The 12,187-nt window shown below is 46.5% G+C and overlaps 1 protein-coding gene across 2 annotated transcripts; it reads left to right on the top strand.

Annotated features, from left to right (window-relative positions):
* The first annotated feature begins 39 nt into the window (after positions 1–39).
* Positions 40–11,981, top strand: USE1 (unconventional SNARE in the ER 1). Of its 2 annotated transcripts, none has more exons than XM_054013604.1 (8): positions 40–187; positions 4,568–4,617; positions 5,435–5,513; positions 6,023–6,175; positions 6,762–6,780; positions 7,394–7,424; positions 7,722–7,884; positions 10,500–11,981. In XM_054013604.1, exons 1-8 carry the CDS (start codon positions 86–88, stop codon positions 10,680–10,682), a joined length of 780 nt encoding a protein of 259 aa, XP_053869579.1. In that variant the 5' UTR covers positions 40–85; the 3' UTR covers positions 10,683–11,981. The 2 variants fall into 2 exon arrangements, with proteins under 2 accessions (XP_053869579.1, XP_053869580.1); XM_054013605.1 differs by having other exon boundaries at positions 171–187; positions 4,341–4,617.
* The last annotated feature ends 206 nt before the right edge of the window (positions 11,982–12,187 follow it).

Genomic DNA, 12,187 nt, shown 5'->3' with positions numbered 1-12,187 from the left:
GCAGCCGCTGCTGTTTACATTGGCAGCCGCCGCTGACCCGGAAGTGGACTGCTCGTGGGCCGGGTTCCGGTTCCGGGTCGGAACGATGGCGGCTACTCGCCTGGAGCTGAACCTGCTGCGGCTGCTGAGCCGCTGCGAGGCGCTGGCGGCCGAGAGGCGGGAGCCGGACGAGTGGCGCCTGGAGAAGGTGCCGGGATCGCCCCGGGACGCGGGTTGTGGGGCCCGGCCGGGAGGCGGCGTCCCCGGCAGTCTCCAGCGCCCCTGGCGCTCCCGCGGCTCCATCGCCGGGGGGCAGAGTCCCTCCCTGGGCGGGCGCCGGGGGCAGAGGGGTCCCGGTCCCCCTTCTCCCGGCTGTGCCCCCTGCTTTCCTGCGAGCGGGGCTCCAGCCCCGGCACCTTCCCTTGCCCCCCCCCGCTGCGGTGCCCGGGCTGCTCCCGGCGCCCGCGGACGCTCTGCAGCGCGCGCCTGAGGCTCTTTCTCTCTTGTAGGATCCCGGGGCACGTAACGCGGCTCTATAGCCCTCTAATGAGGCCGCGCTAGCCTAGCAAGTACGGAGGGCGGGACTGGATTTTGCAAGTGTGACTGTAACAGCGCAGTTCTGCCTGGCTCGATTATCCCGTTCTGTAGGCCGGGAGCAGGCCCTGGTCCTTTTCCCGCTGGTGTGTAGGATGAAGGGACCAAAGCAGCTTGATGAGCCATTTTGTCTGCAGACTTCTCATGCTGCTTCTTTGAACGGCTTTGCCTATGCTACAGTGGAATGTCAGAGTCTTATTCATAAACCTTAACGTGCTCATGTCTTTGATTACCCTGGGAGCTGCAAACAATGTGACTGGGAGGAGATACCCTTGGCAGAGAACTTGTTTTGAGTCAGTTCGGCTGTAGGAGAGAAATCTTAAAGTTTCTAGTCTCTGATGTTTTCTTGGAAGATGTTCAGTTTCCCTGCCACAGTATCAGTCTTCAGTGACTGACATGTCCAGGGTTGTGGGTAGGCTGGTGTATTTGGTTTCCTTGGCTAGAGCCCAGTCTTTCTGACTGGGAGATACTGTTCAGCTTTACTGAGATAAATCTAATATAGGTGTCCTCGGACTTTAGTATTGAAGCAAATTTAAAGCCACATCATGTTTTCTCTTGGAGATTTCTCCAGCTTTATTCAGTGAGATTACGTTAAATCTGAGGATTTTTTTTTTTTTAATGTATGCTGTGTTGTAGTTGTGTTGGTTCCAGGATATTAGCGAGACAAGGTGGGTGAGGTAATATCTTTTATTTGACCAACTTCTGTTGGTGAGAGAGACCAGCTTTTGCTATTACACAGAACTCTTCTTCAGGTGTGGGAAGCTTCTAGCTTGTATCTCTCACCAACAGAAATTGGTCCAATAAAAGATATTATCTCACCCACTTTGTGTCTCATATTTTTTGTTAGATCATTGATTGTTTGACTTACTCCACTGTAGTGTTTCATTTGGGCCTTCAAGCAGGGCTTTGGAGCGGAGCTGCAGGTTTTTGCCTAGAGCCGGAACACAGCTCCAAAGCCCTGGAATGTTGGCCTCTCAGAATTGTCTAATTTACTCAGAACTATACTGTTGTGAAGAAAGGAGACATTAATCTGCCAGGATTTAAAGGATCTTAGTTTAATCATCCTGGCTGTGGCCACTGGATGTCACCCTTACTCCACACACGTGGAAGAACCCTGTTGTGATTGCCAGACTCCCTGCTTTCATATGAGGAGATGGAGGTTCAGAGTTAGGGGAATCCTGTTCTCTAAAAACAAAGTGCTATCTTGTCATCCCTGAGAGGGAAATTAGATACAGTTTGCCCAACTTTTCCTAGAAAAGTTGAATATGAGCAGTAGGCAATTCTGTGCCCCAGTGTAAGCAAGAATATTCCAAGATGTGTGCAGCCTGTGTCATTAATGCACACGCACCCCTTGCATGTGGGTCCTTTGTTTGCCCGGGGGGAGAGATCTTGCTGCTCTATGGAAGCTGAGGGACCCATATGAAAATAGCATCTGGGAACCTCTGGTTTATGCTGTATGTCATACCACTTTTATCCTGTAGTTTGTGGTATAGCAGGGCTGTGCAGTGCATGTTCATGTTTGAAGTAGATATGTGGTACTTCATAAGGCACAAAAGGCTTTGCCTAGAGATACAATTTCTTGGCTTACAGATAGATGAGACACACCGGCAAATTAATCAGCGTCACTCCATGGCTTCTGTGGTTGTGATAAATAAAGCAGATGGCTGTGGGAACATGTATTGTATTCAGGCTATTGCTAGAATTTCCCTTGGAGAAGGAGTTTTAAGATTTGGGAATAAACTTCAAAGCGATCTCTTTATAGCTTGGATCATGTTCCATGCTCTGCCCTTGGTCAATGTAGGCAGGAGACTTCTGAGAGCCAGCAATGCAGGTGTTGCTTCTCTCATGCCAGCTGTTTCTCTGTAGTCTCTACATTGCACCTGGGAGCCAGAGAGCTGTTTCTTGGGAGGGGCTCCCTTCCACTTGATCTTTGCTTTGTAATTGGCCTCGTGCCTCAGTTTTTTGTTGTTTGTTTGTTTTGCCAGTTTCCTTCCAGGCATGTGAATTCCTGTTCATTCACTATCGCAGGGGCACTGTAATAGGATGTACTGGATGGAAACTGAACATGAATGTCTCTCAGCAGGAAATGTAATGGGATGGTGTCCCCACGGGATGGTGACTGCAGCCAGATGGGCATCACTTCACTAATCCACAGTCTAACTTGCCCAGTTCTGATGGCTTCCTGTTGGCAGCTTTCTTTCTCTGCCAGAAGGAACTGGTTGGTTGTACCATGTTGGTGGCTGTTTATGGAAACTAAAAGTTCAGTGATGATGGAGGGTAAACTACCGGTTGGCAGGGCAGACATTTTCTTGTTCAGAGAGTTGCAGAGCCCAGTCCTGCTGCTTGGAAGTAGGACCTTTCTATTTAGGTCTTTCTCCAACTCGCAGTACCCAAAACCTCCTGAAAAGATGCTTTATTCCTGCTGAAGTGAAGATGTTATGACCATTGTCCCCTTAGACTTCAATGAACTATTCAATGGAGCATCGGTGGTTGGAATGGGGACCTGAAGTGAAAACCCTTCACTTTCGCCTACCACACCATCAGGGTGCCAAAGTCTTCAGCTGCCTTCTACCCAGTTGCCAAAACCTCCAGTGTCCTTCCCTGATAGCATTCACAATACGTGTGTGTACTCTCTGCAAAAGTGTGGCAGTAAAACCTTGGACACCATAAAAAGTGAATAACAGAAGGAATTCTGTACTGACTGCATTATTCATTTTTTATAGTTAATTCAGTAACCCCTCTCCCTCATTTCCAACTTACATGAAGTTGCAGAATTCACAGATTCCAAGACCAGAAGGGACCATTGTGATAATTTATTCTGCATTATAGCTCTCAGAAACCAGAGGGCCTCACAGCAGGATTCCAGTCCAGTTTTCTGCAAATTCCATGAGGGGGTGGGTCTTGGATTCTAAAGTGGTTGTTTTACAATTTTAAAAATCACTGTCTGAAATATTTGTACCTGCTAATATTACTACTTATACATAGTCACTATATCTGAAAAATTAAAGAGTATTTTCAGTGTATGTTGGGAGTATTTCATAAGAACGACCATACTGGGTCAGACCAAAGGTCCATCCAAGCCAGTGTCCTGTCTTTCAACAGTGGTCAATGCCAGGTGCACCAGAGGGAATGAACAGAACAGGCAATCATTAAATGATCCATTCCCTGCCACCCACTCCCAACCTCTGGCAAACAGAGCCTTCACCTTCACAACATCCTCTGGCAAAGAGTTCCACAGGTTGACTGTGTGTTGTGTGAAAAAGTACTTTGTTGTGTTTGTTTTAAACCTGCTGCCTATTCATTTCATTTGGTGACCCTAGTTCTTCTGTTATGAGGAGGAGTAAATGACACTTCCTTATTCACTTTCTCCAACACTGTATATGTTGGTGCAATCAGTTTTTCACCCCTCTGGTCAGTGTGTGTCTTCAGCACAGCAATAATGGAGGAGAAACTTTTTTTATTATTATTTTTTTAATATTGTGAAATCACAGAAGTTGGCAGGTATATCATCTGAAACTTGCTAACTTGGTTTTTGCATCTTAGATTTCAAGCTGATGGTTGCTATTTTTGGAGGCTTATTTCCATTTGTGGGAAGGAAATTTTGGTTTGAGAGGCCAATTGTATGCCTTGTCAGCCTCTATGAGATGGAGGGTGGGGGAAGAGATGCTGGGAGTAGCCCACAGTGCTTAGTCTTATCTCATTAATTCGTAAGTGCCATTGATAAGATCAGGCTGCTAGACTCTGCATTTCCTTATCCTGTCTCCCAGTGATGATCCTCTCATTAAGACTGTAAGATGCAGGCTCTAAAGAGTGTGTATGTGTGCGAGTCAGACAAACCACGTTAACCCAGGTAAAAACAACACTGGATGATGCTTCCTATGAAAACAATAACAGTCCTCATTATCATTAGTGCTTTATATCTGCACAGCCTTTAGCATTTGCCACACTGCTTCCTGTTAATCCTAACTCTTACAACTGTCTGGATTTTTTTTAGTATGTAGGTGCTCTCGAAGAGATGCTCCTTGCATTAAAGAAACACTCAAGGTGAGATGCTGTCTCTGAGACTGAGGTTGGAAGGAAATTGTGTGTTCTTTTTTCAAGTAACCTCTTAGGTGGGAAATAGACACAACCCAGGAACACTGAAGCTGTGGGACACTCAGGACTGGGGATAGCAGAATGGTTTGTGTTTAGGGAATGCCCTTTGTAGTTATAGCCCTAGAGCTCACTTTGCAAGTTGTTTTTGCTGTTGGGGGGGGCGTGTGAATATTGGTAAAGACAGCCCAGGGACTGTTGTTTCACTTACATTGCAGGAGCACTCAGAAGCCCCATTTATAATCTGAGCCCCACGGCGCTGCACAAACCTACAGAAAGACACAGTCACAGCCCCAAAGCCCTTAACAGCCTATTCAGACAGGTGGCACCGAAGTGTCAAAATGTCGTATTGGGCCATTTAAATGAAAAAGCCTCCAACATTTCCCTGGTGCTCCAGCATTATTGCTCTTGTGTGCCTCCCCTGCACTCTGTCATCCCCATGGACATACATGCGAGTGTCACCCGAAAAGGTGCAACATAAGCAGCAGCACAGCAAGCTACAACCCCCTCCCCCACTCACCATCCCTAGCTGCTGCATTTCAGCCCTGTCCTAGAGAGGCCACTTCTAGAAGTGATACTTGATCTTTCTGCCCAGTTCAATCCGTTGTCCTTCAGAAATTACGAGTGAGGGTGACCCTAGCTCTAAGCTGTTTCTGCTGGAAAATGCTGCCTTAATCGCGAGTGTTCCACATGCATGTGACTTTCTGAAATACTTGCAATAGGAAATACTGACTCTTCTGGCTTTCATCGTTTCTTCTGACTCTTGCAGCAAACCTGCCCTTGAACTGCTGAATGAATACTCCCGCAAAGTGGACTTCTTAAAGGGAATGTTAGAAGCTGAAAAATTGGTAAGAACCTTTTGTCCATCCTGAAGTGACTAACCAAGCATTCGTTTTTTTGTCTTTCTCTCTCACATCTCAAAGCAATAAGCAGGCCCCTTCGTGCACCCATGCACAATCTTTCTCTCAAAATCCTGGTGAATGTGTCTTGGGAACTTGTCTGTTAAATGTAAGGGGTTGATATTTAGAGGTACAAACTCTTTCTGCCCACCCCTCAGAGAACCACCAAGAAGGGAAATGTCTTCTGTGGTTTATGATGTCCCCTTTGCCTTTGAGCTGTGAGCTTTTGGGAGCAGGCTGTCTTTGCTCAACATCGTTTGCCCTTTGTACAATGCTGTGTATGTCTACTGAGTTATGGACTACTGATGAGCTGTGCTGCAGTTAGACTGGATTGAGTGTGTGCTGTCATGCCCGCTCACTCACCTTCCATTCTGCAGGAAGTAGCAGCAGCAGATCTCCCTGGTTATTCTCTAGCCTCCTCTGCAGAGCACAAGATTAATTTGGCCCTCTCTTTATAGTCGTCGTCAGCAGAAAAGGCCTTGGCAAATCAGTTCCTGGCCCCCGGCCGAACTCCCACTACAACCAAAGAGCGAACCCCAGCTACTAAAATGGTTCATCTGCAGACAAAGGCTCGCTACACAGGCAAGATGAGGAGTGAACTGCTTGGTACGGTAAGTTACGTTCTGCTGCTGGCCTGTCGCTACTGTTAATTCAAGAGAGATCTGCTGCCTCAGCCAGCTGCTCCCCTGGCACTCCCCTTCCAGCCCAGAAGTGACCAGGTCCATATGGGCCACTGTCAGTGACCCTGCCTAGTAGCAGTGCTCAGCCATCTAGTTCCAGCGTGGGGGTAGGAGCAGAGCCAAGGGGAATCGTGTAGCCTCTGGTGAAATGGAATCTCATGCTTTAAGGCCCCGTGTACAGAGGTTACAACCAGCCCTCTCCCTGGGAGAGCACAGACTCGGCTGGCAGCATGAGTGCAGGGGACTGGACTAGGTGACCTCTTGAGATCCCTTCCAGTTCTGATTCTATGCTGCCCTTCAGAGAGCTGAGCTACAGTTCTGAGCCTGGGCTCTCTCCACCTCTTGTGCTGGATTCTTGGAGAGCCGGCCCCTGCTTCATGGTGTTGGATTTTATGATCGGAAATGTTGGGAACAAAGGATACTCTAGGGCATGGGGGTTGCTTGATGCAAGGCTGCAGTCACTTCATCTGTGCATGTGTAATCTTACTGTGTTTCTCTCTCCTCCTCCATTCCCCAGGATCCCTTGTCTGTCAATGGTAAGTTTATTTCAAAGCAGATGGCTGGAATGTGTGTGGGGAGGTGGAAGGGGAGGAACAAGGGGTGGCACATCTTGCCTGACAAGCCAGAGCATGCTCTGGTTTTTTTAGTAGTTTGCCAGCCTGGGACTCTTCTCGTGAGCCACCATGTAAAGCAACTAAAAGTGTCTGCTTGGTTACTGAGATTGCAGTAGCTCCCAGTTTGGATCAGGGACCCATTGGGTTAGTTTCTGTGTAGTTGAAGTCTTTACCCTGAACAGTTTACAAAATCTAACTTAGGACTAGAGGCAACAAGCCAAGCTTTTGCCAGAAGCTGGGAATGGGTGATGGGATGGATCACTAATGATTCCCTGTTTTGTTCACTCCCTCTGGGGCACCTGGCATTAGCCACTGTCAGAAGACAGGATACTGGGCTAGATGGACCTATTCAATTTAAATTTAGATTTAAACCTCTTCTCTCCCCTGCCCCCCGTACCTCTTACAGAGTCTTTAGTTTTGTTTCCGCAGTTTTCAATTCTACCTGCTTAGTTTCCTGGTGCATCAGCTTTCCACAAGAGATCCAGGCCTGGAGATTTTTATCTGCTAAAATACAAGCTTTTTTTTTCCCCCCCAGAGTCTGAGGAGCTAAATTTAAGGAAACGGAAGTAAGTCATAGTTTAATATTTTGACTCTTTGTTATAGGGAAGCAAGGGCCTTTGACTCCTGAATGTACTTTATTAACTCGGCTAGGAAGGTTTAAATGCTCCTTGGTAGAAGCACCAAACGTGAATGGTTTCTTATTAGCTGTTTTAACAAACTGCTGCTCTGAATGCTCTTGCCATCTAATCAGATTTGTGAGTTGTAGTGCAACTCTGAATCACCTAATGGTGATCTAAAAACCACTGAGAACAGTCCCCGAGAACTCCCAGTGAGTCCTAAATTTCCTCCCTGGTGCTCTGCAGAGGCCTGGCATCTGAAGAGAAGCAGTCCGCAACTGAGCTAGATGCCGTGTTACAGCATCACCGCAGCATGCAGGAGAAGCTGGCTGAAGAAATGTTGAATTTGGCTCGCAGTCTCAAAAACAACACCCTGGCAGCACAGAACGTCATCAAACAAGATAACCAGGTAGCACGGATTGCAGGGGAAGAAACGATTCAGATTCTCAGTATTGCAATCCATAACATTAATTTGCGAAGATATGGGGTAAACTGGAATCTCTGTAACTTAATTCTAAATATGACTGGAGCAGGGGGAGTTTGCTTGAAGGACCTGTCGTCCTCCATAGTGCAACTGGTCCTTACTATAGATTCTTTAGTTTTGTAATAAATAGCCAAAACTTTCAAACCTGATGTAAAAGTGGTGCGACTCTCAGGTGCTGATCACCCACAAATCCTGCTGAAGTCAGTTGTAGGTACTTGACGCCTTTGACAATCTGGTGCCTACAGATTGTATTTTAAAGAATCCTTATTGAGGTTGCAGGAACAAACCATCCCGATGTGTAGAAAGAATAGTAAATATGGCAGGCGACCAGCTTGGCTAAACAGTGAAATCCTTGCTGATCTTAAACGCAAAAAAGAGGCTTATAAGGAGTGGAAGATTGGACAAATGACCAGGGAGGAGTATAAAAATATTGCTCAGGCGTGCAGGAGTGAAATCAGGAAGGCCAAATCACACTTGGAGTTGCAGTTAGCAAGAGATGTTAAGAGTAACAAGAAGGGTTTCTTCAGGTATGTTAGCAACAAGAAGAAAATCAAGGAAAGTGTGGGCCCCTTACTGAATGAGGGAGGCAACCTAGTGACCGAGGATGTGGAAAAAGCTAATGTACTCAATGATTTTTTTGCCTCTGTCTTCACGCACAAGGTCAGCTCCCAGATTGCTGCACTGGGCAGTACAGCATGGGGAGAAGGTGACCAACCCTCTGTGGAGAAAGAAGTGGTTCGGGACTATTTAGAAAAACTGGACGTGCACAAGTCCATGGGGCCGGATGCGCTGCATCCGAGGGTGCTAAAGGAGTTGGCGGGTGAGATTGCAGAGCCATTAGCCATTATTTTTGAAAACTCATGGCGATCGGGGGAGGTCCCAGATGACTGGAAAAAGGCTAATGTAGTGCCCATCTTTAAAAAAGGGAAGAAGGAGGATCCGGGGAACTACAGGCCAGTCAGCCTCACCTCAGTCCCTGGAAAAATCATGGAGCAGGTCCTCAAGGAATCAATTATGAAACATTTAGAGGAGAGGAAAGTGATCAGGAACAGTCAGCATGGATTCACGAAGGGGAAGTCGTGCCTGACTAACCTAATTGCCTTCTATGATGAGATAACTGGCTCTGTGGATGAGGGGAAAGCAGTGGATGTGTTATTTCTTGACTTTAGCAAAGCTTTTGATACTGTCTCCCACAGTATTCTTGCCACCAAGTTAAAGAAGTATGGGCTGGATGAATGGACTGTAAGGTGGATAGAAAGCTGGCTAGATCATCGGGCTCAACGGGTAGTGATCAATGGCTCCATGTCTAGTTGGCAGCCGGTTTCAAGTGGAGTGCCCCAAGGGTCGGTCCTGGGGCCGGTTTTGTTTAATATCTTTATTAATGATCTGGAGGATGGTGTGGACTGCACTCTCAGCAAGTTTGCAGATGACACTAAACTAGGAGGCGTGGTAGATACACTAGAGGGTAGGGATCGGATACAGAGGGACCTAGACAAATTAGAGGATTGGGCAGAAAAAAACCTGATGAGGTTCAACAAGGACAAGTGCAGAGTCCTGCACTTAGGACGGAAGAATCCCATGCACTGCTACAGACTAGGGACCGAATGGCTAGGTAGCAGTTCTGCTGAAAAGGACCTAGGGGTCACAGTGGATATGAAGCTGGATATGAGTCAACAGTGTGCTCTTGTTGCCAAGAAGGCTAACGGCATTTTGGGCTGTATAAGTAGGGGCATTGCCAGCAGATCGAGGAACGTGATCGTTCCCCTTTATTCGACATTGGTGAGGCCTCATCTGGAATACTGTGTCCAGTTTTGGTCCCCACACTACAAGAAGGATGTGGAAAAATTGGAAAGAGTCCAGCGGAGGGCAACAAAAATGATTAGGGGTCTGGAGCACATGACTTATGAGGAGAGGCTGAGAGAACTGGGATTGTTTAGTCTCCAGAAGAGAAGAATGAGGGGGGATTTGATAGCAGCCTTCAACTACCTGAAGGGGGGTTCCAAAGAGGATGGAGCTCGGCTGTTCTCAGTGGTGGCAGATGACAGAACAAGGAGCAATGGTCTCAAGTTGCAGTGGGGGAGGTCCAGGTTGGATATCAGGAAAAACTATTTCACTAGGAGGGTGGTGAAACACTGGAATGCGTTACCTAGGGAGGTGGTGGAGTCTCCTTCCTTGGAGGTTTTTAAGGCCCGGCTTGACAAAGCCCTGGCTGGGATGATTTAGCTGGGAATTGGTCCTGCTTTGAGCAGGGGGTTGGACTAGATGACCTCTTGAGGTCCCTTCCAACTCTGCTATTCTATGATTCTATGATTCTAAGATGGCTTTAGGGGAGCCTATCTTTAACTACTCAGGTTTGAAAACCATGGTGTTTGGTATTTATGGCTGGCCTAATCCTCTCTTCTCCATTGTTGAAATATGGCTTCTACTGTTTAGGCTGCATCCGCATAACTTGGCTTAATCAATGACAAGTACTAAGATGTCGTCTTTCTCATCTTGCAAATCAAATCTGACTTACCACTTGCTCTTTGTTTGTTCCCTAGACGTTATCTCACTCTCTCAGGATGGCAGACCATAACTTTGAGAAGCTGAAGGATGAATCTGAACGCCTTGAGCAGCATGCAAAGAAATCTGTCAACTGGCTGCTCTGGATAATGTTAATTGTAGTTTGTTTTATTTTTATTAGCATGATCCTCTTTATCAGAATTTTCCCTAAACTCCGATAACTTGTATAGCATCCAGGAGCAACAGGTAGGAAGCTAGACAGTATGTGACCCTTTGCTCATTCCCAGCAAGTCTCTTTGACCAGTTTGGTAAGCACTCACTGTAAGGCAGTTACCTACCTCTGATCATATCCTGAAGGGTGTCACCAAGGGCCTAGTCTTCCAGCCCTTCCTTGTGTCCTTACTGGAGTTGGTGGGACACCTTGTGAAAGGCTTCCTAAGTTGGGTCACTCGATAACCATATTAGCCAAGCAAAAGGGATATTTGTTTCTTGAAAAAGAAACTGCAATAAAGATGGCACTTTCAGTGGAATATCCCTAGAAATAGATCATTCCAGGTGCCTTGGTAGATGTGGTTAAGGGTATTGTTCCTCTATAAGGGAGCACAGTACACAACTGAAGGATTAAAGACCATATTTGCTCTTTAGAAACCCACCGACTTTAACAGGACCCTTGCTAGGATTGTCTTTGTAACCTGCCTGGAGCAGATATGGAGGGAGCATGGTTATTGAGTGGGTCCCCTTGAGTTAGAGAGTCAAGAAGGAAAATTAACTTCACAGCCTTGCCCTTCTGCCAAATGGACGCTGGTCACTGAAGTCTCCTGAAGCCTGGAGTTGTGGGAGAAGACAGAGGTTGGAAGCATCTAGTTTGGGAAGCTTGAACAAACCCACTCATCTCCTCTTACAATCGCAAACCCTAATGTCCAACCGAAGTACAGAGCGTGTCATTTACCATTACTCCATTCTTTCGGGAAGCAGCTCATGGTGGCTGTTCAGCCCTAAACGTGCAGTGTACTCTGCAGACCTGCCTGCCTACGCATCTTGTTGCTTCACTAAAATGAGAATTGAGGAAGTTGATCTCTCTTTAAATAAGTCATTTACTTAAGGAAAAAATCGGCCTGTACCTTCTGAGCTTGGCTTATTTGCATGTTTGCTCTCCTTAACTCTTATCATTTTTCTAGTGGAAGATACCTTGAAGTTTTCAGCCATATTCTGCTCTTGATGAAGAGCTGGCTTGCTGTACTGGGTGAAAGAGTGGTGTAATCATCCCACCCAACCTGCTCATAAGGAGAGAGTGTGTGTTTCTGTCTCTGTCTGTCTCTCTCTCTCTCTCGCCCTAACTTTTAAAGCATCAGTACTGCAAACTGCCTGCTTTCACTTCAGTTTAAACCAGTCTCCCTATTACAAATTGTTACTGTTGGTATTCTGTATATTGCTGTCTATTTTGTACAAGTTTGTATTGGTTTTTCTTGGACTTATTTATTACTATATGATTTTCATAATTAGAAGCAACTGCCATCTTCTCTCTCTCTAGCAAGTGAATGTTGCACAGTACTATAATGCAGCTTCTGGGGTGATCTGTATTCCTGCAGATCATGTAGATTTAAGAGCAAACCCATCCGTAGTAGAATGTGTACCTTGTAACATCACACAAATCCTCCTTAATGACTTCACGTTGTAAGAAAACTATCACTGTTCCAAACTCCTGCCTTTATCTGGTGCCTCTCAG

The sequence above is a fragment of the Malaclemys terrapin genome, chromosome 24, assembly GCF_027887155.1.
Source record: "Malaclemys terrapin pileata isolate rMalTer1 chromosome 24, rMalTer1.hap1, whole genome shotgun sequence".
Taxonomy (NCBI): domain Eukaryota; kingdom Metazoa; phylum Chordata; order Testudines; family Emydidae; genus Malaclemys; species Malaclemys terrapin.
The sequence above is the reverse complement of the archived record's forward strand: the minus strand, read 5'-3'. Positions and strand labels throughout refer to the sequence as shown.

Coding starts and splice junctions, on each gene's coding strand:
- USE1 (XM_054013604.1), top strand. CDS start 86: ATGGCGGCTACTCGCCTGGAGCTGAACCTGCTGCGGCTGCTGAGCCGC. Junction 5,514..6,022: donor TGTTAGAAGCTGAAAAATTG/GTAAGAACCTTT, acceptor CTCTCTTTATAG/TCGTCGTCAGCAGAAAAGGC. Junction 7,885..10,499: donor TCATCAAACAAGATAACCAG/GTAGCACGGATT, acceptor TTTGTTCCCTAG/ACGTTATCTCACTCTCTCAG.